The 25,879-nt window shown below is 36.7% G+C and overlaps 1 protein-coding gene across 1 annotated transcript in view; it reads right to left on the reverse strand.

Moving 5' to 3' along the window:
• The window catches only part of LRP1B (LDL receptor related protein 1B), a 440,883-nt gene that overhangs the window by 325,356 nt on the left and 89,648 nt on the right, over positions 1-25,879 (reverse strand). Inside the window, exon 3 of the mRNA XM_042827024.1 lies at positions 25,216-25,353. Coding sequence (XP_042682958.1) covers positions 25,216-25,353 — 138 coding nt within the window. The remainder of the gene's footprint in view (positions 1-25,215; positions 25,354-25,879) is intronic.

A 25,879-nucleotide genomic window follows, 5' to 3' on the forward strand; every position in this document is an offset into this window, starting at 1 on the left:
GATTAAAATTCTTCATCATTTTCATATTGTTCAGTATAAAATGGAATATCAATTAAAACTAACTAAAAATATTCACCAAGTTTTCCAGAAAGAAAACACTTTATAAAATTTAAATCAGTTGAGAAGATTTATTCCCTACAAGGCTGTCAGCCTTTAAAAAACTCAGTAACATGCAGCATTTCTCTTCACATGCAGGAAAATAATGTTTCTGCACAATATATTTTGCAAATCAGAAGTCAAATGTAGTATGTTAAGAAATACAATCCCACAGTCTCTAGAACTAAGCATCACCTTGAAATTCAGAAAGGGAATAAAATGTCAAAGTTGAGTTTAAATAAACAAGCAGCGAAGAACTGATGGATGGAGAGAGCAGGATATGCAATAATTGTTTTGTGAGGAGTCAACTAAAACAAGAAAATGAAGAAATATTATCACTACAAGAGATGTGCACAGATGGTTTCACATTGAGGTAAGCATGCAGAGCAATGTCTCCCATTGCACAGGTGTGGTTTTCAGTTATTCACTTTTCCTGTAATTAGGCTAACAGTAAACTGACAAGTGCATATTTATGAGGGAAAATACAAGTGTATCACCTTGGTGTTCTTTATAGGTTTTCTATTTCTCCTCATTTACCCAGGTCTATTGTACATGTCAAAACATGCTGTGTGCAAATGACTACTGGAAGAAGTCTCACAGCTCAGCAGGTGCTCCATGTTTGTCTAAGAAAGGTATTCCCATGATATCCACAATCAATGTTCAGCTTCCTTATGTCATGGTTGGTACATATTGAGGAGACCTCTCTAAACTACTTAAATGACTTAATTTTCTTTTTGTCTTTTCTGATTGCACAATAATTTCATAACCATGAAGGGAAAATGACATTCAATGTCACTGTTAACTACTGCTTTTATTAAACCACTTTCAAAATTTAAACTCAAATGCAATTTTTTTCTGGAACTAAAACTAATGTATTTCTAGCAGCTCATTTAACAGCTAGTAGTCTCCAGAGACCAACAATGAGATTCCTCCTGCTCACATTCAGAGAGAGTCCTAGCCCTGCAATGCTTAAAATTTCAGTGCACAAGACAGTGAGAATAAAGAAAATACATTATCTTTTCATTGGGGGGGAAAAAAAAGGCATTAAAAGATTAAGAGTTTTAAAATAAACCATTATATTAAAAATACTAATTTGCGTGAGAAAAAATGGGAAACCACCACAGTGAAGGTTTATCACTGAATATGGGATCACCATAAGGAAGGATCTCTCACATTTCTTAATAAGGATTTCTTTATATTTTTCTTCATACTTACCAATTGTTTGTCTTTAGTCACTGCCTGAAATCCTACCACAGTTCATAGCCAAATTTCAGTGAGGTTGATTAGCTGTGTTGATGCATGGATACCAAGCAGTAATTATCTGTGTCTTTCTACACATAGCTTTGTAACTATACAAATATTACATGGATATTTATTTCAGTTTTCTTACCACTAGGAAGAAAATATAAGTTTATGAATCAGCTTATCCCAATCTCGGAAGCTACAGAATAAAGAAAATCGAACAGAAGCAATAAACGTCTCAGGCTTTCCCTAAGCAAGTTTTTCAGTCAGTAACATGCAGCTGTTAGGGCAGCCCTTTCAGATCCTCAGAAGACGCTCTGAAATACACTGCTGTTGTTATGGCAAAGGTCACCAGATGGCACTGTTAAACATTTTAAGATTTAACCGATAAAGATTTGATTTCTAAAGATGAACGAGGTTTGAGTCTTACAGGAAATGTTGCTGTGTTGCTTTTGTGGTAGAGAATCTTTGAGGAAGCTCTGACAATTACCTCCCAAGTTTTCTGTCCATCTTAATTTCTGTAATTGGAATCAATAATGGAGAAGGACTTCTCCCCTGGGATCTCTGCTTTAAATTCTCTGACAGACAATTGCCCACTTGGGCTGCTTCTGGCTTCCTTATTTCAAAGACCAACATCTAGCATAAAATACACTCATTATACAAACAGCATAAAGCTTTGGTTGTGTAAAAATATTTTTCTCATTTAGAAGCAAGCCACAACATTTTTATACCAGGCAGGCACCACTTGTCAACAAGGAAACAAGTATCTGCCTTGGACTGAATAGGTAGGAAGGATCTCCCTCATTTCTTAATAAAGATTTTTTTATATTTTTCTTCATGCTTACAAATCTTCTTATTTTACTGGTGTCTTCAAGCAATCTCTTATAATAACATAATAGCACACACTGACAGCAACTTCATCATGATGCTTTATACTGACTGATATGCTATATACTGACTGATGCTTTAACTGCCTAGGGGGAAAAAAAAAAAAAAAAACAAACCAAAACCTACTGATAATCTCTCCATTTTACTGCATTCTCATGGGACATTCACTGTCAACAACGACTATTTCTTCTTCCCAAAGATTAGTGGCATTCCATCAGTTTGTTAACCTGAGTATTTATTTTCAAGCACGGGAAAGCACATTGATCAGCACTCCTTCACAAGTTGTATATGCGTTTGTCTACTTAGATCTAATAGTAGTGAGAGGAGAGGGACCATGTGCAAAATTGCACACAAAATGATAAACAGCGTAGTCATGTTTGACATGAATTTATCACCTGGCTGGATGCTGAGGAGATTTATTAAGACAAGTTCTCTAATTGACTTGAAACGATACATAAACTCTCACTAGTTGGTCACTCAGGCAGGAAAAACCTCTCAGGAATTTCAGACCATGCTTTTATATCTAGTGAATTTTCTTGTCAGTTGTTACGTTAGTATAAATAATACCACCTTTTTAAAACTTTATCCTCAGGAGTATGAAGCCATCTACTTTGTCAGCACGTATAAATTGTTACAATAATATACGACAGTATAGTTCAGGTGAGTCAGCAAAACTGTATTTAAAATTAATCCAGTGATTAATTTCATTGGCTCCAATTGAAAAGTCAAGAAATATGCTACATTGACAGTACTATAATAATATACTGAGAACCTATAGTCACATTTTAAGTGTTTTGAAATTTAATTTTGTTTCTTGGTGAGGCAACCAATTTCCTGCTCAGTCACCTAAACTCTTCAGTTTTTGTTCCTCACTTATAAATTGGAAATAAAAAATATAGCCTGGAAAAAATTTGGCTGTCTTTTGAATCTACAGTCAGACTGCAAAATCAGTCTGGTCAATGGCAATGCCTATGAGAGTATTTCATTCAAGTATCTGAGTATTTCAAGGTATCACTATTTCCTGTTTTATTTTATTTTATTTTATTTTATTTTATTTTATTTTTTGGTGGGGGAATGGGGGAATGGGCAGGTATATGGTAATATGGTAAGAAAAAGTGAGAGCCTTGGATTTAATGTCATGCAGAAATCTCTCTGAAATCTCAGAAAGTGATATCCGAATATTTGTGTGACCTTTGCACTGTAGTTGCCTCTAGAGTGGGCAGCTGGTAAATAAATAACTTCATACCTTCTGTATTCTGGAACTTGCTGCCTCCTTTGAATGCAGATATGCTTTAAGAAAATTGTGTGTGTGTACATATAGATATTTAACTGCAGCATAGGAAGTTCCGCACAAATGTGCGCAAGAACTTCTTTACAGTGAGGTGACGGAGCACTGGAACAGGCTGCCCAGGGGGGTTGTGGAGTCTCCTTCTCTGGAGATGTTCAAGACCTGTCTGGATGCCTACCTGTGCTACCCTGTAGGGAACCTGCTTTGGCAGGGGGGTTGGACTCGATGATCTCTGGAGGTCCCTTCCAACCCCTACAATTCTGTGATTCTGTGATATATTTATATATATGAGTGTTGTCCATCTATATCTCTTTGCAAGAACAAGGACACAAGTTTGTAAGTTTGATTGCACTTTAATTGCAAACTCATCTAAGAAAGGCATCTGTGGTTAGGTTCAGAAGCCCATTCTGCCAAGTATAATTCAGCTAATCTCCCTAAAATCAATTAATTACACTGATTCAAATTTGGACTTAAATTCTCATAAAATGTATGAATCACTGAGATTATCTCAGAATTAATTTCTATCCCTTGGTGTCTTTCTGTGTATAATTTCTTCTAATCAAAGCAGAGTTAAACAACAGAACATAAAGAAAGGAAACAGAGAGGAGCTTGGGAAGACAAAGTTATTTTACTGTATTAATTCAATAGAGATGCCTATATAATTTTTCTTTGCATCTTTAATCAGGAAATTATATTAAAATAACTAAAATGCACTGAATTTTCACTGAGGAACACTTGTCAGAAACGTAACATCTGCCAAAGGTATGGAATGAACTAAATTTAGTTCCTGTACCTTTTAAATGGCAGCTTGGGAAAGAAAAAAAAAAAAAAAAAAAAATCTGAGATGCTAAAATAAACGATTTCTATGCAGGAATTTAAATTTTTTTGCTCTGCCTATGAGTTAACTCTTGTGATATCTATTTATTACATACTAATGATGAAAACAGAATTTAAATGGAGATTTGTGCAAGTGTCTTAGTTTAACAACCAAAGTATATCAACTATTTTTTAATTTCATCATCTGCATTAAAGTTGTATTTACTGTCTCTCTTATATGAATCTGCTGGTTCTCAACAGCTTCCAGTGTCACAAATTAATTATCACAGACAAGAAAGACTCCTGAACATGAAGCAAAGCTGATTAAAACAATATTTGAAATACAGATTTCACAAAATCAAAACATACAAAATACAGATTTCACAAAATCAAAAACAAAAAAGAATACAAAATTGCATTGGAATATATGGAACAAGGCAAACCTGCAGGAAAGAAAAACAAACAAAAGACAATTTCTCACTTAAAGGATTGGATGGGGAACAACAGCAGAAAAAGGCTCCCATGCAGTGGTGATCAATCAAGGCATCATCACCCCTGTCTTTACACACATGCATACATAGGACTATCAGTAAAAACAACTTCTGCTTTTAAAATTCAGTGCCAGATTTGAAAATGCAACTCATTTCAAGCGGGCATGGACACAATTTCTTTCCCCGGAAGATATGAGTAGTTCGAGAACATAGGTGCTCACATTGGCCAGCAGATAACTCATTGATTGTGCTAGGGAGACCTGTATGGTTACGTGAGAATATGCATTCATTTACCACAATGTGATCTAACACAAAATCTCTTCTCATTGTGTGTACGAGCAACAACAGAAGAAACACACTCTTGGCCAGGAACTTGTTTGATGTTTGCTTTCATATATCACCCCAGCTCACTCAACTCTGTTTTAATTAGAAGGAAAAGCTGTTCGCAAACAGAATATTGGACAGGACCTGCAGGAGAGAAAATAGAAGAAGACTCACATATGACCAGAGGTTTGCTTATAATCACTGGCAATTTTAGAAACTGGAATACAGAAAACAAAGTCAAAAGGCTTACAAATTGCCTTGAAGTGAAAAGAGCAGTTTATAGGAAGAATTCTGTGGTTTTCACAACTTTTTCAAGCTTACAGAATAGAAGAGAAACTGGTGGGAGCTAATGAGGACCTACTGGGAATGATCTAAGAAGAAGGAAGGACTCTGAAGATGATTAAATGAGGAGAGATTTATATTAATTATCCTTCATTGGACTGCAGTCTGGAAGTACTGAGACCTCACCAGGAAAGAGGCAAGATGTCTTGAAGAGGATAATCTACATAAAGAAACAGGAGAAAAAGTCAACTTCAAAGAAAAAAAGAGAGAAAAGAGAGAAAGGAAGGAAGAGAGGAAGGGAGGGAGGAAGGAAGGAAAGAAAGGGAAAGAAAGGGAGAAAGAAAGGGAGAAAGGGAGAAAGGGAGAAAGGGAGAAAGGGAGAAAGGGAAGGAGAGAAGGAGAGAAGGAGAGAAGGAGAGAAGGAGAGAAGGAGAGAAGGAGAGGAGAGGAGAAGGAGAGAGAGAGAGAGAGAGAGAAAGAGAAAAAGAGAAAAAGAGAGAAAAGAAAGAAAGAATAGAAAGAAAAGAAAGAAAAAGAAAAGAAAGAAAGAACACCATCATGTTTAGGGATGTTAAAGATGTTAGAGTTGGGAACAGTCCCTTGAAATTAGGAGAACTTGTTCAATTTCAGTGACAGTTTGAACACCCTGCAACATAAACAATCAGGGTCTGGAAAACTCTCCTCTTTTTGGAAAAAGAACCCAGCCTATACATCCCAGAACTGGAACAGTCCTCTCTTCAGGACAACAGGAATACTCCAATAAATGCACTTCATAGCCTCCTTTATCCTCATTCCAATGGTTTTCTTTCAGCCTGAGCAGCAGATTGCTCTTCATACCACGTAGGAGGAAAATCAGTGGTGAGACACTATTCGTTTTTTTTTCTATTCTAACTTCACATAAACACTGTTAGAATTTGTAGCAGAAAAGAGCCTGCAGTTTGTCCTTTAAGAAAGTACATCTGATATGAGTAAGTGTTGGGGTGGACATAAGAAAAATGGAACATCATTAAAATGCATTCTAATTTAGATCAATATGGAATATTAGAGCAGCACATTCTCTCTCCTCTTGCCTTTGTGCCACAGGGACTGTTCACAAGGTTAACACTCCTGTGAGAAATATTTGGAGACTGGCTGCTGACTTTGTGGTGCCAGAGCACACTGAACAATTCTGATGGTAGCAGGCAGGAAGGAATAATGACAGAATCAGGATTCTGTTTTTTAACTGGCTTTCTTATAGCACGTAAGAGTGTCCAGGGGAGAGAAATGACTCAAATATCATTAATGACCTCACTGAATCACATAAAAAAGTCAGCAGTAACATTAAAAGTAGCTAGTAAATACCTATTGATATTCAGTGCAATTTAGATTCCATGAAATGCAGATTTTTTTCAGTACAACATATCCATGGCAATAACACTGATATTTACAACAATGCACATAATTATTTCTGAGAACTGCATTAAAAAATAAGGAACAAAACTCAAGCAAATCTGGAAGCAGATCAGATGGTAACCACTTTGAATGCTTTGGCCACTCTGGTACATTTGTTACCCAACTCAATAGGATACAAGATCAAGAAAGGCTTTTTCCCCCTTCAGGACAGGGTGGCAGAACTCTTGCAGGCCATAATGTTCTTAGGGAAGCACGTGAATTGCAGTCACAAATAACAAGCCCTTCTTCTGTAGAATGTTATTATTCATCCAGAAATCAACACCAAGCCTTTAGGGCTGGGACAGAGGAGGTGGAGAAAACAGAAGAAGGGATGGAAGCACTGACATGCAGCAATGAATAACAATTTTGTTTAAAAATTGTGTGAAAACAGCCTATTATCATTTATTGTCTTCTTAACACGCACAGTTGGGCTCTTCTCATATTTGTGTGGTTTTGCCAATATCAACTTAATTCCATTGAAACAGTGCATACCTTTGTTGTACTGCTTCCAACGTGTAATTTGTTTTGGTGAGCATAATCCTGTGCATTAGAGTGAGTCAGAAAACAAATGAAACCAACAAGACGAAAATATTTTCTTTTCTATTTGATTTCAATGCAGAAGATTCATACGTGCTTTGGGAAAAAGCATGAGGACCATTCAGAAGCTGACATGGAGAAGCCCTTGAGAGAAAGGAGGAGTGATGAACACAGGAGCAACGTATTGTCTTCCCCAAAACTGAAAGCAAGAAACTAGGATTCCCAACTATTCCTTTAGAAGTACTGCATACTACATCTCTTTAGTGTGGGAGATTAAGCAAAATAAAGGATTAAAAGCACAAATGTTAGTGCAAGTGCTCGGAACTTTCAATAAAAATATTCAAGGTCCTTTTGAATAATCATCCGTGCAAAGAGATCATAAAGCAATTGTAAAATACCTAACAGCTGTCCCCATACTGAAGTGCGTTCATATCTGGGATAGAAGAGAGGGAATTTGTTACAGTGGTCCAAATTCTTCTAAAAATGATAAGTCAGGATACAATACAGCACCTAATGGAAGTAGCTCTATACAAATGATAGAATCATAGATCTCACAGAACAAATATTGTCAAAATATTGACAATTTTTGGCACACCCAGTGCAAGAGGAGCAGATCTAAGCCCATCACTTGGCTACTGCTGAGACCGCTAGCATGGCCCTTGCTTTCCTGTTTCTCCTCTTTATTCACCCACTCACTGTATTCCATTTTCCTCTTCAGCTCATAGCGATTTGGAAACATAGGCATTTTGGTGCCTTTTCTACAACCAAGACAACTAATGCAAGTTACTTACAGGCTAGCACAGGAATACATGCGATTCTGTTCATGTGAAATTGCCCTCCTCGCTGCACAAAGCAGTCTGTAGGAAGCTTTTAGGAAATAAATTGTGTAAAATGGACTGAATCTGACTTGAACTTTCATTATATGAATAGGTAAACGGTTCCCAGAATGAGTACTTAAGGATCTGCATTGACTCATCAGCATTCATAACTTCTGCCATAACATGAAGAAGATAAAGCACAAACAAGCACTGAAAAGAAGATAAAAGAAGAGCTGTTAAAAGCAAACATTCCTCTTTCATTGTGTTGTTAATTTTCTTCTTAACAGATCACATTCCCAATCCACCCTGAACATGCAGTAGTCACAGCAGTCGTGCATTTTGCAGATTTCCCAGCAGCAGCACACATAAAGCCCTACCTATATAGGACACAGCTGCTTGAAATTTCCAGGCAGCCGCCAGATTTGTTTTTGTTTGGGAGGATATCCCCTCAATTGATGCACAGATGGAGAAGGCAGTTAACTAGCAACAATTATAATCATCCTCCATGACAGACATAGAGCTGAATCCAAACCTAAGGTGCAGAGCTGTGGGAGTTTTAAGGTGTTCTAAGTGTCTCTGTAGACACTACTCTGATCTGCACTGGTATGTGATATAAGAAAGGCACAAACTTGCTGGTTTAGTAGGACTAAACTGTCTGCATCAGCCTTTAAGCCCACACAGAGTTATTTATTACAACCACATATTAGAACTATTTGTTAACATGTCTGGCACAGAACAGGATACAAACTGAAGAGAAGACTCTGTTTCATACTACTATTAACTCTGGGGAACAGCTGAATTCGGTAATCACAAAAATATGTTATCTTGGAGGTTTTTGGAAGAGGGAAGGATAGTCTCTCTCATCTCCTCATCACTCACAGGAGGCCAACTTAAACAATACAAAATCCCCTGCAAGTTGAAGTTTTTGTTTGTTTTCCTGCACAGTTTCATTATCCCAAAGAAAAGCTCATCACACAAATGCTAGACCGATAATCTTATTATCATATTAATTATCGTAATACAAGTTATGGGTAGAAGATTGATTAATTTGGTCCAGATTTAGATAAATGTGATATATTACATGAATGCTATAATCTACAGCAGAGGGGTTGGAACTAGATGATCTGAAAGATCCCTTCCAACCCAAACCATTCTATGATTCTACTTCTGCCTGGTATACTTCATGAACAGCGTGTGACATTTCTATCAATATACCACATTAAATTCAAACTCTGGGAAAGATCAGAATTCTATGCATCAAATTCTTGTTTTCCACATGTCACATCAGCCTTGCCAAAGAAAAGACAACAAGGACACGGTTATGTTGGTACTCCTCCCATTGATGAACACTTTTTTAGTGCTTGAAATGCTCTAAAATAAAAGTAATCTTGTATCTTTTAGGTATAGCACCAAATTAGAATCATAGAATTCTACAATAGCACTAAATTAGAACAGACAAGGTGCGCCAGCTATTTGCATGTTTAACAAAAGACAAATTTGCTGTAACTACAGAAGCAATAATATATGCGTTGTTGATTAGTTTAAAAAATAAAAAGTAAAAATCAAGATATAATTCCAACAGTCCTCTCACTGCAGTTTATGAGGATTTATGACAGCCCATGGGACATTTTGGAGATGCCTCCTGGACTGCCCAAGTGGCTCACCAGGTTGGACTGTTGGACTATTCATGGTGCTTGGTCCCTTGCCAGCACTCATGGCTGCAACCACAGCAGAAAATCAGCTGAACTTTCGTCACCTTAATTGAGATTTATGTTCCGTGCAGTTTGATTGAAAAATAAAAGTTTGGGTCATTTTTTATTTTAACCAAATTGTTTCAGCAATTGTGAGAGCAAAGGACAAACAAGGTCAAAGGAAAATGAAATCATAATTCAGTGACAAAACACTGAACAAAACACATGAATGTACTGACAAATCAGGCCCAACACTGGTCAAACAACAACAAAATGATTAATAGATTATAGTATTTCTGTCAGTGATTAAAATATGTAACTTGCGCAGTTATTAACTTTATCATTTTCCCCCTGCAAGGAACAACAGCCATGAGGTAACTGATGTTTTATGTAAGTCACCAGTGAAGATTTAGTGTGCTCAAGTAAAGCTATCATTGCCTTAAAACCATGCAAAATGATTGCAACCATCTTTGGCATCTATCAATAACAAATGGGTTTCTGGTGATTTTAAAAGATGAAAATCCCTTTCTTTCACTCACTGACAACTCCTTTTTGAAGTTAACTTTATGACTAAAAAGAGAACAGCCACCTTTTGTCACTGTTGAAAGATGAATGGAATAAAAAGAACACATATCACCACTGCAAATAGGATACGGATCTTCATCAATATAAATCCACAAAGCATTTGATGGTACAGAGAGAAACACATTCTGAAATTTTCATTCTGTAAAGTTATTACGGGAACTTAAAAGGCAAATGGTCATTGATTCTTACTAAGGAAGGAAAAAAAGCAAACGTTTAAATCATTCCTTCCAAAACCTTTCCTTAACTTGTGATTCCTCCTAAATGCTAAACACTGCTAGCAATTTTGTGCAGTGCGCATCATTTTTTCCCCTCAAACTTACTCTCTTAGTTTGCAAATCAATCAAATCCCATAGAAATTGTTTGAGCTATTTTCTTCATTGGAACACAGCAGGCAACACTTTCTCTACTCTCGTTAGTATATTTTTAATTAGCAGAGCCTGTTGCATGTTCTGAATATAGCAGTCAAATTGATGATGTTTTATTCTACGGTACCCTACAGCCTCACTGATCCTGCCTCTGCATAATAACCAACTGGTTTTCCCTCACATGCATAACTGTCTTTGAAGAGACTAGGAACACACAATAGTTATTACATTAGAACCTAGGAGTTCAAGAGACAGACCGAAGGTCCTCTGTAAAGTCAGAACTTTGTGCCACAAAAATCCCATCTTTCTCATGTCAGGAATGCAGGGAAATAGGAAGGAAAGCATGATTGGCATGTACAAGTACACTGGTACAAGTACTACTGGGAAGTACCTGATTTGCCAAGGATAATATTTCATATATTCTGATTTTTTTTTAATCATTCTAGAACACCACTATGTTTCCTGATTTTCTTAAAGATTCCAAGTGACCTCAATTTTAACACAATTTTATTTTTAAAAAACATTTTTGACAACGAGTTTGAATGAATATGATGAAATCCAGCTAATTTCAAAACAACCTTAAAAGCTTTATCCTGCAGTGTTTTGGATTATGCGTCTCTTTATCCCTGAAAACATCCATTAGGAGATTCTCTGAGGAGCTCAAAGAAATGTTAGTGTAATATTCTAAAAGGAAATTACACTGCAGCTGGTGACACACATCTCTTAAAATAACAGATATGGATTGAGATAAAAAAATTAGTAAGCTTCTCTACAAAGGCTTGACTGCATATTCCAGAGCAACCAAGATGAAATCACAGAGACAAAGCAGTACTGATCCAAATGCAGCAAATCTTCAAATTCTTCAAATATTTCATTTTTTGAAAGACCTTAATTTTCATTTGTTATTTTAAATCTTTACCATGATATTTTTTTTCCTAGCATTCAGGAGTCTAATTATATTGCTTTACCTTTCCCTAAAGACTTCAAAATCAAGTTGCAAAGGGAAATTCTGAAAGATGAAAACATTTCCTTAACTACTGTAGCTTTTCCGTGCTTCTGCCTCCCCAACATGCCCACTGTATGAGCCAACACTAATGTCATTAAGAATAAGTTTCCTAAGAACAACTCTCTTGGAAGGCAGATAAATTATTCTGGAAGCGCAGAATTCCACAACCGTACTTTTTGTGAGAATCCCTAAATGCACAGCTGTGCCTTCATTAGGGAAGAAAGAAACATATGAGAAGCCCTTTCACAGCTGAAGTTGGAAGCAAAGGCCTGCAGATGTATCCCTTAATAAGAATGTATTTCATTCATATTACTTTTTACTTTGAAAGAGGATTGTAACTCATACTAACATGAGCCAACAGCTATTTCTACTTTCACTTACAGTTTACAGACAGACAAGAGCTTCCTAGATCCTTGCTGGACATTGCTGAACTGATGGCAGCTTTATGAAGACCAACAGATTAGTTTTCCTTACACAACTAATGTAAGGTAAATTCACTGAAAGCGCTGTATCTCCTTTCATACATATGTTGGTGTGGATGTGGAAGGTAATAAAGCTGGGGTCCAAACTAGCCTGTCTAATTCATGTACTACGTATCATTTACATCCTCAGGTATATATTTTATTTATTACATATATCCTTAGTTATACAGCAAAGGTTCCTTTGGACCATAGCAATCCTTAGGAAAGCTGAGGCAATTTGCTCATATTTCCTCCCAGTTGTAGACCTCTGTTATCAGAAAGAAAAAAAAACTCCTGGACTGGAAGAATTATTTTTTTATTAAAAGTAATGAGTGGAACCTCATTAAGGTACGCAAATTACAAGGTTGCAAATTTCTGAATTTTACAGAAAATGTTTGCCTTTTTCTTAAATCCCACAAATTCCAGTTTCAGCACAAGAATGATACATTTCCTTACATCAGTTTCAAGACAATGCCAGAAAACCTGACCTATATCGGTGGAGTTCAGAATAAAAGGTCTGTTTTCAAATAGTAGAAAGACTGATTTTCTGTTCAGATCATGTAAGGGCATTTTCTGCCTTTCATCTGGTTCTTCTTTGTAAACCTAGATAGGGTACATATATAGAAACCACTAACTGTAAGAGAGAAATCATCTATGATCTCCATTTTACTTCATCTTAACAATAATCCACATAATGTCACTAAGAAGTATGATGATATTTAAAGCATTTTTCCAGTAAGCTCAAGACAGGGAAATTACTGTCTGAAGATGACTGTGTTTTATCCTTTCCTCTAAGAAAAGACGTTATGACCAACAAGAGATTTTGTTTGGATATGTGTTTATTTCCCTTTTCTAAATATCAAAAGATCCAACTCCCATGTTAAGCAGAGCTATGTTTTCACGATGATTCTTATGCAGCATATGACATTCAGATTCAGCAAGAAGTACAAGGACAGGCTCCATGCTGTGTCCACTTACATTTGTAATTATCTGATTATTATTTAACACAAAATGTTTGTATCAATTCATGGCAGAATAGTTACACTCCACAAAAGTATTTCTAAATACAATGTCCTTAAATGCAAGTACTCAGGATATGAGAACAGTTTTGTTTTCATGTAGATGCCTAACCATTTGCAGCACAGACTTTATTCCCATCTTTTTTTACTCTCCTGATGTTGCTACATGCCATTACTTTTTGAATTTAAAGCTACATTCATGACTTTGCTGTAGAAATAAACTGTTGCACCTAAAAATTTCCTGTGCATAAATATTTCATGATGCTCTTGGATCACATCGTTGTCTTTCAATGAAGTAAAACAGCTCCAATTCACTAAAAGACAACTAAGTGTTTTGATAGTTCAGAATTGTGAGCTGTTCTCCTTCTAATCTGCAACTCTATGGCACTTCCTACAGTAATGCCTTGATCCCAAGTGGAACTGTTCTGTCATAAATATTTAAAAGAGAACACAAAATGTGACTGCACGTAGTTCCATAACTCTGGAAATCTAGTTGAGCAAATAAATCGAGATCTGAATGCTCATTAAATGATTATATGTTTGTTTTTAATAAATCATTGGAGTCAATAACATAGAATGCAACTAAGACGTGGTGGTGAAAATGATAACACCAGTCAGGGGCACAAGCTGTTATCCTGCAAGTACATTATTTATCCACTAGGTTTTTGGGATGGTTCCTGAGATTGTCTTGAAATTATATCGAGACAGCTTGCCATGGAAAGACCTCATCACCGTGTTTAAGGTTAATACACCAAATGAGATTATTCTTTCAAATACAGGACCTTTATTTTAAAAGCAGTTTCAAATAGGTAGTCTGAGAACAGGGGGTAGAACAACCAACAGCTCTTATCTTTTAGTAGAGGACACTTCTCCTTTTGCATATTCCCTCTGACATAAGTACAGGTCACAGCTCCAGGCTCCCTAACCCAAAAAGATCCTTCAGGGGTCCACAGGGACTTCTGTCACCATTAGATTTGCACAGTGGATATACATAACTGATACAAAGAACTGCCTTTCCTATGCACAGCTGGATTCCCTTCTGATAAATTCTAGGGGATGCACATCATTAAAAAAGGGAGAAAAAGTCAGCTAAGCTAGTGGCAGGCCCTTCATTCGATGCATAATTTTGAAAGAAGCTATGAAATATGCAAGACCATTAGAAAATAAAAAGTACCATAGACAGCAACAAATTGTGCTGAATTGCCTGCTGGTAATCAAAAAGTGCATTTGTTTAAAAGGCTCTATGTAGTTCTTAATGAGCAAGGATTCTGACCTTCAGTAGCATGGTGAAGAGACGTGTTTGCGGCTTAAATCCCTACAAATGACTCTTTCATTTTAAAACACAGACATTTTCTCTCTGAATAATCTGGCTCTGGGAACGTGACATCAGCTCTCAAGGAAGATCACACGAGCATGGAAACCAAGCTACATCCCAAAGGGTCAAAAAAATGTCACTGTGCATCTGATAAACCCATTTTTGTAATCAAGAGTCTGCTGTGCTGCAAACTCCTCCTCTTTTACACTCTTATTGGCCTTCACTTTCTTTGGGAAAAATTGAAAGCTGACAACGGTCGATTGTTCCACTGACCCATCCCATGTATAAGATAACTTATCTACCAAGTGGTATTTTTAATACTTTGCGCCATGTTAATGGAGCTTAAGAATGACTGGATAGAAAAGAAATTAATTTAGAAAGATGTTAAACGTAGTCTCAGGAAGCCTCATGTCATCGAATACCTTTCTGCAGCACAATTTCCCAGAGTTAAACAGTTCAGAGGGCAGCCAATACAATCGCAACATCCTCACTCAACAGTTGAGATACATGCCAGAAAACATTAGTGTTCTGAACAGAGTAGGAAAAGGTCACATCCTGCACTTCAGATACAGCTCACTCTTCTCTGCATCTCGCATTTTCCTAGTTTCTTGAAAAATAATCATACTTTTGTATATATAAAAGCTTCAACACCAATTCGATATGAGCATTTCTAGAAGTTAAGCACAAGCTATTTTTTAGATTTGGATAGGCCCCATTCAAAGTCCTACACTCGATGGTATACTGCTATCAACTGAAGTAGACTGCAGACTGGATACCAACTAAATTTTTTTCCTTGTTGAGCACTGTTTACTTTTTTTAACAAGTGCTTTCATAATTGAAGAAGTTACAGAATCACAGAATCACAGAACTGTAGGGATTGGAAGGGATCACCAGATATCATCGAGTCCAACCCTCCTGCCAAAGCAGGTTCCCTACAGCAGGTAGCACAGGTAGGCATCCAGGCAGGTCTTGAACATATCCAGAGAAGGAGACTCCACCACCTCCCTGGGCAGCCTGTTCCAGTGCTCCGTCACCTCACTGTAAAGAAGTTCTTGTGCACATTTGTGCGGAACTTCCTATGCTGCAGTTTCTGGCAGTTTCCCCTTGCTCTGTCCCCACAAACTCCTGAAAACAGTCCGGCCTCACAACTCTGCCCCCCACACCTTAGATATTTATAGACCTGGATCAGGTCCCTCTCAGTCTTCTTTTCTCAAGGCTAAACAGACCCAGTTCACTCAGACTTTCTTCATAGGGGAGATGCTCAAGGTAAAGAACATCAGAACCTTGGGAGCACATTACTCACACAGAGAACTAGAGAGAAGACCTACATTTTCTTTGCATAACATGCTTGGTTAATAAAGATATTGACTGGAATGTTGCTTCTGCAATACACCAAACAGTGTTAAAATTATATGTGATTCAAATATAGCCAATTTTTATTACTTTTATTAAGTGAGTACTACTGAAGCTTGTACAAGTACCATTTAATATCATCTGTGAATTTTAAGACATTCAGTTTCCAGTTTGTCTGTCTCCAAATTTCAAGGAATGGAAGTTTGTAGTATGTACTTTCCTCAGCTCAAAATCTATAAGAACATGATGAGAAATCATTAGTTTCAACCACAGGTCTGCTTTACTAGGCCTCATGTATAGCAGTGCGCCAAACCTTATATCTACGGACTCTGTATTTTCCTAGTTTTCATTCTTTCTTAATTGTTTTCAGTGATTCTTCTTTCTTGCCATTTACTGACTATATTTTCCCATGCTATCATTTCTCTTTTTCACATCTCCCTACAATTTTAACTTTTTTTGTTTCACAATGTGTTGACTTGTATTTTTCATGTGTAACTTGAAATATCAATCTTAATACTGTGAGCTAAAGTAATTATTAAGTTATGCTTTCTTGACTCAGATTTTTGAGAATAAAAAATGACCAAAACCTTTCAGACAAGAAATAATGAAGTCTGGAAATCAGACGCTTGTACGCTATATGCATATTCTCGTTTCTGAGAGGAAAACTAAGAGTTAGTTCTCAAAGTATTAAAGCAAAATTTTTCACACCATTGAATATTATCAATCTCACTTAAGATTGCTGGTGTCATTTTGACTTGTTTATCATAGTCTAAGGAATGATGGTAACTTTTAATTTTTAAATTGTATTACAAGACATGACAATGACTTAAACTTTCTGATTATACAATTTCTTGAATATAAAATTGCAAAATGCAAGAAGTGGGATGTGGTAAGAAATTGAAATCCTTGTCTAGGAGAAAAATGAATGAGTTCTTTTCCTTTTTTTTTTTTTTTTTTTTTTTAACCTATGAATTGTATTGTGTAAAAAGGCAGAATAGCCTAAAGAAATCTTCCTGATGTATTACCTTCTGAACACTTTAAAGGAATGATTAAAAACCAGGCAAAGGAAGCTTTCTTCATCAAGTTTTCTGATTGTGTAAATAACTGACCTGAAAAGATTTAAGCTTGGCTAATCCTGTTTTCCTTGATATAACAGACTACATATTGCATATCAGGAAGCCTCTGTAGAAACTAGACAATGCTTTCTAGCTACTGAAAAGCAAGAAAGGAAGAGTAAGAACTGTTTGAATGAAACCTTTACTTGTTTCAATTTGTCTCTCTTTTATTCTCAAGGGAAGGAAGACAGGGGACCCAAGAGAAACATGTTCATATCTTTGCACAATTTAGAGGCACTTGAACTCCTTTTTCCAGGAGTGCCCTAAATCCACTGCCCTGAGATGTCCTTTTCATTCCGTCATTCTCCAGAGGCATGGGGATACGCAATGCGACAGGCAGCATGTCAGCCGGGAAGGAGACCAGCCTTCCCCAGAGAGTTCCAAAGTGCTTCAACACTGACTAGAGGCTGAAGATTGCTGTCTGATTCAGTGCGTGGTCTGAAAATGATGCCTCCAAGTTCTCAGATACACATTGTATAGACATGGCCAGGAAAGTGGATGCCACACAGGACCATATATATATGCCAAGTGGGAGTACATTTACTCCAACACACAGAATTAAACCATTTTGGTTAGTAATATACAAATAAAGGCTAAGACAGAACTAACTGAAAAACAAGACCGACTCTTCGCCATAGGAAAGAAATACAGCGAACACAGCTGGAGCTCCAAGTATTTGTTATAATAAATGTTTAACTGTTTATTTCAGAGAGGAGCACCATGAGGAGGAGCTGTATCCCCCACACAGAACATCTTGTAGTTTGCACGTTTGTTTATTCACCTTGTGAAGATAAGGAGCTGGGAAGTCAAATCCCCTCAGGCAGGGAGGGAAAAAACTTGAAACTAAGTCTCATAATTTAGCTTGGCTGAGGGCTCCTGGGGCAGAAAACTGACAACTACACTTCTGAAAAATTATGTGATGCTAGCCCTGGAATTTTCTCTTTTCTTTCTTCCTTTCTATTTTCCATTTGATACTATTCTGTAAATTTAGGTCAGCTTTATGAATAAACTTAAGGAGACCAAAGCCATGTTTTTCATCAAATGTACCTTAAACTTAATTTTCATTCAGACTTCAAACATCAGGTTACTCACTTACTTTACAATTCTGTTGATATGAGCAATGAATACATAAATAATGTCACTAGAAAAGGAACCTATGGAAATTTAATAGTGATGACTTTATTGGTGGACAGCTGCTTCCTACCCAGTTTTCCTCATCAGATATAAGTTTACAATTAATGTAAGAAATATTAACTGAATTCTTCTTACTCTGTAGGCATAAATTAAGAAGTTCCCATATACTCCAAAGATACATACTGAAAAAGGAAAAACACAAACAAACAAACCTCAAGCAGAAACTGGAAAAAGTATAAGATTTCAGTAAGTCTAAACTATACCTTCCTTTCCCTCCAGTAAGCCGATGAGAAACCTTTTGCCATCATTCTCCCAGTGCCTCAAGGTTACTACAGTTCTATATGCACTTGGTGTCAGGGCCCTAGTTCCTCTTCACTGGAAAGCTGTTTCCATGTCTTTGTTTTGAAGATGAATTGAAGAAATACTCGGTGATGTAAAATACTGGAAGCCAAGTAGCAGCTCTAATTCCTACTCATAGAATGAATTAATGAATTTCAGGGCTTTTTGCCCCAGAATTCCTACTATAGAGATTATTTCTAAAGTATTTATCTAAATAAAAGTACTTTGCAATTAATAGATATACATACGTGTTATGTGACATAACTCCTTAAAGAATGCTACTGGCTGTACAAGAAAACTTATTAGGTAATAATACACAATAATGAAGAGAAAGATAATTAAAATTCTTAAAACTGAAACTGAACACTGAAAATCGGATGCTTACTATAAGAGTTTGAATGCCAGTTTTCTTTTTTTTTTATAACAACCAACAACAAAGAGCATTTAACCTAAATCCCACGGATGTAGAACAAAGCTTTCTCAGATCATTCCATCGCATGCTCCTGCTGCACTGACTGGAGCTATTCTCATCAAGATTGTGTAAGCCAGTTCTTCACCATGCCAGCTATCTGGTTTGTTCAACTACTATGATCTAGTTTAAAATATAAGACATTAATGTCTGTTAAGGTTTATGCATTTACTTGGCAATAGAATCATAGAAAAACTAAAATATTGGAGTTATAATCTTTAATCCCGTCATATAAGAAAGATGAGAAAGAACTCCATGGTTCAAACATGCAAGAGTATATTTCCCACTGCAAAGATGGCTTCCAAAACCTTGAAGAATGTTTATATATCTAAAACCATTTTTGCTTATCAGGAAAGCTAGTCAGCAATTATATTGAGGGAGGCTGTAGCTGACCAGCCTTTGGTTTTGCCAGCAACATTATCCATCTTTTTTCTCACAAGAAAATTACTGATTGGGATTACTAATTGGGAGCAGATAAAACATGCACCACTCTTTCAACGTACAGAATCACAAAACTCTACACAGCTTGCACCCTCTGCTTTTTAATGATCTGGTATCACATATTATTATTATCACATATGGTGAAACTTTTAAATTCTACACATCATGTACTATACAGACAATACTGACACCTTAACAATGGTGTTCATTTGTGTACTCTGGCCTGAGACATCTCTTTAGCAATAGCCCATAAAAGGTGGAATGAAATCACATCACTCAAATTCCTTCCTCTGCTCTCCTCCCCCTTCCAGCCACCTTTAATTTGCTTCGCTGCAATAGGATTTTGTGATAGAAAGTTATTAAATCACCAAGCCCATGCCTTCTTTCTCTTGACAGCAGAACAGACTAAATGACCTTGGATAATTTCAATGAGCCACATCATACTGCATAAAGGTAAAAAGATGAGAATAGCGTACAAGGAACTGGATAGTTGGAAGGTAAAATGAGAAAGAGACAAAATAAACCCCAACAATGCAAGATATGCTTTTGCCCAGACAAATGCAGTTATTTACTACAAGCTCTGTTCCAAAGCAAGACTGCCTATGATCATCTCTTTTTTTTAGTGCCTATTCTTTTTTTCTCTTTTCTGTCTTATAACCAGAAGTGAAAAGCTTGATTCAAAATGCAGAGTGGTTGCAGAGGGAATAATTTTGAGCATTACCTGATGGTTTCAGCAGCCCTATTGGTACATCAGGAGCAGTGTGAGATTTCCTGGGGGTTCAAGGATTCAGTAACCTGATGTGACACTTTATACATCACAGTCTTAGAAGATGAGGAGTGATTTCAAGCTTGTCAGAATAAACCAAATGAGTTTACAGAGATTTCTTTTGCAGGTGTGCACAGGAAAGGTCTCATGAGAAAACGCTGGGAACATTTACAATTCTGGACTAATTTAGATTTTCTTTCTTCTTTTGAAACAATACTTCATGGGAAAGGAAAAGTGGAGGGAAAGAAAGAAAAAAAAACAGAACAGGTAGATTTGGATCTAAATGTATCTCCACAATATTATAACATTTAGTTTTGTAATTTCTCATTCTTGAAAGGTCTGAAGACCCCTTAAATTTCCGAATGTGTGTTTTTGCCTCTGGTAAGTGCTACTTGAAATTTCCCAGTGTTCCAGCTGTAGAAGTAAGTGAATACATGATTCAACAGAAGCAACATTCATCTTCATCTTGTAACAATTGATTCAAAAAGTCTAACCTGGAAATTAATATTTTGATTTTAGGCTGCTGCAAACATTTCAATTATTTAACTAAATGTTTTGTCTTTGTGTTTTGCAGGGTTTTTTTTTTTAATGCTAAATGATCTGGAGTTTATCTTTGTACATTCTGAAGACTAGAGACCATACTTCAGATCCCAATTAACAAAGATCTAAATAATCCGAAAAGGACTCTATCAGATCTCAGTGAAGTTCAGTTACACTTCTAGCTTTAATTTTAAAAGCACATCAAGAGACCTGTCCTACATTTTCTTATTTGTAATTAGCCTATAAAAACATGTTGCGTTACACCCAATTAATATATCAATTGTTTTTCCCAAATTATTTTCATAAGACATTATTCCAAATGTAACATAAATTGTCCTGTCTGCCCAGGCTCGTCCTGTTACCAGGGTCAGGTAAGGCAGGCAGGGAAACATGCAGGCAATTTCTTGACTGTGACTCTCAAAATAGCAAGGGCTTTAACAGATGCTGCAGTCTTGCTATTACTATTCATCTCAATAGGTGATTGAATACTCAGTATTATGAATAGGAAAAGATACAGTTGCATGTTTCATGCAGCTCTGGCTTGTGAGAGGAGCTGCTGTGACCCAGAGCCAGGATGAGCAACGCGTGCTCACTGTGGGCTCCCCAAGTCCCAGAACAGCATCCTTGGCACTTCACATATGGGGTACTAGGCAGACACTACTGAGAGCTGACCAGTAGCAGCAATTGCAATGGAAGTGTCCGCAAAAACCTGCTCACCGCTTACACTTCAGAGGTTAGTGCAAGAGCAAACCTCCAGATTTTCCCTCCAGTGTTCCTCTCTCCCTTCTCTCCCCAAAGCATTGCCTTGTCTGTCCTCAAACCAAAAAGCACAGAGCATAACCCACACCATAGCTTTGACAGAAGACTATTTAATAAGGTCCCCATGTACTTCACTGTTAATGTGTCCATTGGAGAACTGTACACATAAGCTGTTAAAGCTGTTATATTGTCTTGCCAGCTACGAGGGATAAACTTGCTGCAGTATTCCCACAACAGTGCCCATCACCATGTAATGGACGCTGCAGTGTGATGCAAAACATACTTCACCTTTAATGTCAGAGCATCAGTGTGTAATTGCACTGGGCTCTTACCTGGGCCCCTGTTATTTCTGTCAGTTTTGTTCCTTGGTAATTGCTCCAAAAGTGTTCAATTTTATGATAGACTGGCACAAAGCCAGAATTTCAGACCATTTGTGCTAGGTTAAGGTTTTTTTGGTTTTTTTTTTTTCAGTAATCCTGTAGCATTTGCTGGCTGAAATGCCCATAATTTTAGCACAATAATTCCTTCACTATTAATAATAACTTAGTTCTTAAGCTAGTTAAGTGAAAAAGGGCATTTCTATATTCTGTAGAAGTCCTTGTTTTCTATAGCTCTAGATCAGAGAAAAAACTAATTGTGACATATCATCTCCAATTTCTTGCCATTATATAAAAAGTACAGATTTATAGAACTGCACAGATCACCTCTGCAGCCCTATTAAAATCTCTTTCTAAGATTCATAGGAACGTGAGCGTAATTCTCCAGAAATTACCTTAAGGACATATCTAATCTTTTACCAACTCAAGCCCAAGTAACTCCATCTTCCTATCCTTGATGGATATTTGTCTAAGCCGTTTCTAAAACCTTCAGAAAAGTACAAGGTATTTTCACCTTCAGAAAACCACAGAAGCTGAGGCTGGAGCAATGTGAAGGCATGGGACCCCTGCAGTAGCTGACCGCAGCCAGTCCCAGTCCCATACTGGCAATGCCCTAAGCAAGATCATGAGCACGGTGTGCTGGGATGAAGTGTGGGAAGAAAACATGCTGAGCTCAAATAGTTCAGCTTGCGGTAATTTGGCGGCTCCCCTGTGGCACAAGAAATCTCAGCGTGTTGCTTGGCTGAGCTTTAAAAGTGGTTGAAAATGCAACAGAAATAGAGATCTGGCCCTTGGAAGAAATACGAAGAACTGTGCTAAAGTAAAAAGCTTCACTGACAAGAACAGCTTCAAACCACTCCTTTGCTACTTTACTACTCAATCCTGGGTCTAGTTTTGGCATCAGTAATTTTCACCTGAGCCTTGTCAAGCCACCAAACAGCCAGTGCACTCATCTCCCTGATCAGGCACCAAGTTGAGACTAAGAACGTTGATCAGCCCCAAACTACATTTCAAACAAGGGGCAGGTGTATACTTTCAGCACTCGTTTATGCTTCCAGCATCTCTAAAGAATTTTTCAATTAGTCAAAAAATAGCTAGGAAACCAAAATGACCAAATACAAATATTTTACTGCTTACACATGCTGTGAGTTTCATTTTCAGTGAACTAAGGACCCCTTCTCCTCTGAAGGACATTGGAACACATAATGTGAAACAGCTATACATAATAAAACATTTTTTATTTCGTACTGCTACAACCCCTCCTGAATTTATGCATTACATTTGCCAGCAAAAAATGCATATGTGCCTGAAATAAAAGATGATGAGAAAGGAATGTCATTGTATTACTACTATTTCCTTGAAATTTCACATACATTACCATTTCACACTGCAGATACAATCATATTTTTACTTCCCTGGGAAAGGTGCAGGCCTGAATATCTCTCAAAGATCGTAATATAATGAATGAACAAAAGAATGTTAAATGTAGAGAAAGAAATTAAAATAGTTCCAGTTACAGAATGTTTATGCTCTGATAGTTCTTAAGCATTATTAGAAGCCTTCACCCTTGTAGAACTGTGACCTGCACACTGCAATGTCTTTGCCATAGTCATGTGCCCTATGTCTTGAATCAGGAGTTTGTGGCCTGGTGCACAGACCACTTCTTATTTACAGAGAACAACCAGCGTGCCTAGTAAAACGTTTCAACACAGGACTGTGACCAAGCGAGCTCTTTGCAATTCCATGTTTAAAACTGTTGTTTCCCCCTTGATAGATTAAAAATATCACATGGATAGTGTTAATTAAAGAGGAACATAACTTAAATGCCATCTTTGCTACTAATACCAGGACAAAGTAACTACTCAGCTAGGTTTCTGGGACACCTTCACCAATTTTGTCCACACAGATGATCTAAACACATCACTTGTACATTCATCACTTAGAAAATACAGCAACGGAATGACTCAACAGTTTTCTATTCAAAGGTAATGCATTCAAATTTCTGATACACAGGAACATATCACAATGACATATTAGTGACAGATGTTAGGAAATTGCTACAAAATATGAATGAGTTGTTAACCACCTATGACATTAATAGAAATATCTATAAAAGAACTTCATCATATGTGTGCTCTGTGATCAAATGTTTACATTTTATATGTTTTACTAAACGCTATCATAATTTATCAGAGCAGACGTTAATTTTACCAGTGGGAAGTTTTCATATTCATTTATGGTAATAAAGAAAGGAGTGGGAATCAATCTGAACATCACAAAACTGGTTGGAGCACAAATTAAAGGGGCATGAATGGAGACAAGTGACTTTTTGTGATACTCCATTCCAAAATACTGGCCACAAATTGCTACATATGGAACAAACAAACAAACAAACAAACAAAAACACTTAGTTTACACTTACATTGGATTTTAGTCTATTTCTTTTTCTGATTCTTTTATTCCCCTAATTTAAATAGTTACAGTATATTAAATATGGATGCATATATACATATACCATATATATATATATATATATGGTATTACTCAGCATGGGCAGTTTTTAATCCTTTGTCACAACCAGAGCAATTTATAGAAATATATGAATCACTGAGATCGTAAATACTCTTCTCCAAAAAAAAGCCCACATCTGCAACATAAGAAAGCCTCAGCAGGGGTCAAGTAATGCTGTGGCTAGTTTGATTTCTTTTTGGATACTGGAACCAGTGCTAAAATCAATATGCTGACACAAATGTTCATTTTCTGTAACACTTGTTGAGCAAGCACTACAAAAGTAGAGTCTTCAAGAAAAGAAATGATTCCCATCACTGTGAATAAGAATTGTCATATATTGCATGACAACCGGTATCCTCACCCAGCTATATAAAAATTACTATTTGTAATTTTGCAAAGTCTGCAGTATTACACTGATTAATTCTAGATAGCACTTTTTGTTCCTCATTTATTTATTTATTCATTTATTTTTGCTTATTTTTTTTTAAGGGCTCGGGTTTTATTATGACAGTTCTGGAAATCTGTCCAATGGACTTTTAAATTCTAATTTAACTTTCTGAACTATAGCATACTTCTATTACCTTTTACTGAATATTGTTACATTTGACTCTAGTAGAAGTCCCAGAACCTGTTCTTGAATTTCTGTTTTTGAACATGAGTCAAGCTAATGGTTATCAACAGCTATGACCTAGCAGTAAGTCTACTGATTGAAATTTGTTCAAGTTAAAGCATTTTTTGCTCAGCAAATCTACTCACCCCGACAATGCACTCCTTCGTCGTACCCATCAGAACAGTCATAAACACCATTGCAGAGCTGGGACAAGTGAACACATTTGTTTGTACCAATGCAGGTCATGTAATTCAGAGGACATTTGAAATCTGCTTCTTCGGGACCTAAAAATAGACACAGAAAATGTATTACAGAGACTTTTGTATCTGCAACAATGCAAAAAAAGAGTTCTACATCGCATGCTATTTCCACTTGGAAGCTAAGGGCAACACTCCGTGTATTAATCCACTTTGAAGCTTTTTAGTGCATTGTCACTGCTGTAGTTTGGAAAATTAAAACCATCAAGTAAAGATTAGTGCAATTAAAAGGAAATCATTGGGTCAGAGAGGATTATTTCCCAAAATGCAGGTGATAAAATATTGTTGGTTTTTTTTTCATATTAAATTTAACAGATGCTAAAATAAATTTTTATAAACATTACAGTGCGATAGTTGTGCAATAGCCTTGTGAATCATTATAGTGGATTTCTATGCTCGTAACAAGAATATCTTAGTATTAGTATTCACTGCTTTGCTATAAAGATAATCTTAGCTCTCTATGAAAATACATACAAATAACAGAATCAAAAGACTGTAGGGCTTGGAAGGGACCACTGGAGATCACCTAGACCTTCTGCTGAAGCTGGCTCCC

This window comes from Centrocercus urophasianus, unplaced genomic scaffold (assembly GCF_019232065.1).
Source record: "Centrocercus urophasianus isolate 14NV4802_14NV808 unplaced genomic scaffold, USGS_Curo_1.0 seq_28, whole genome shotgun sequence".
In the NCBI taxonomy this organism is placed as follows: Eukaryota; Metazoa; Chordata; class Aves; order Galliformes; family Phasianidae; genus Centrocercus; species Centrocercus urophasianus.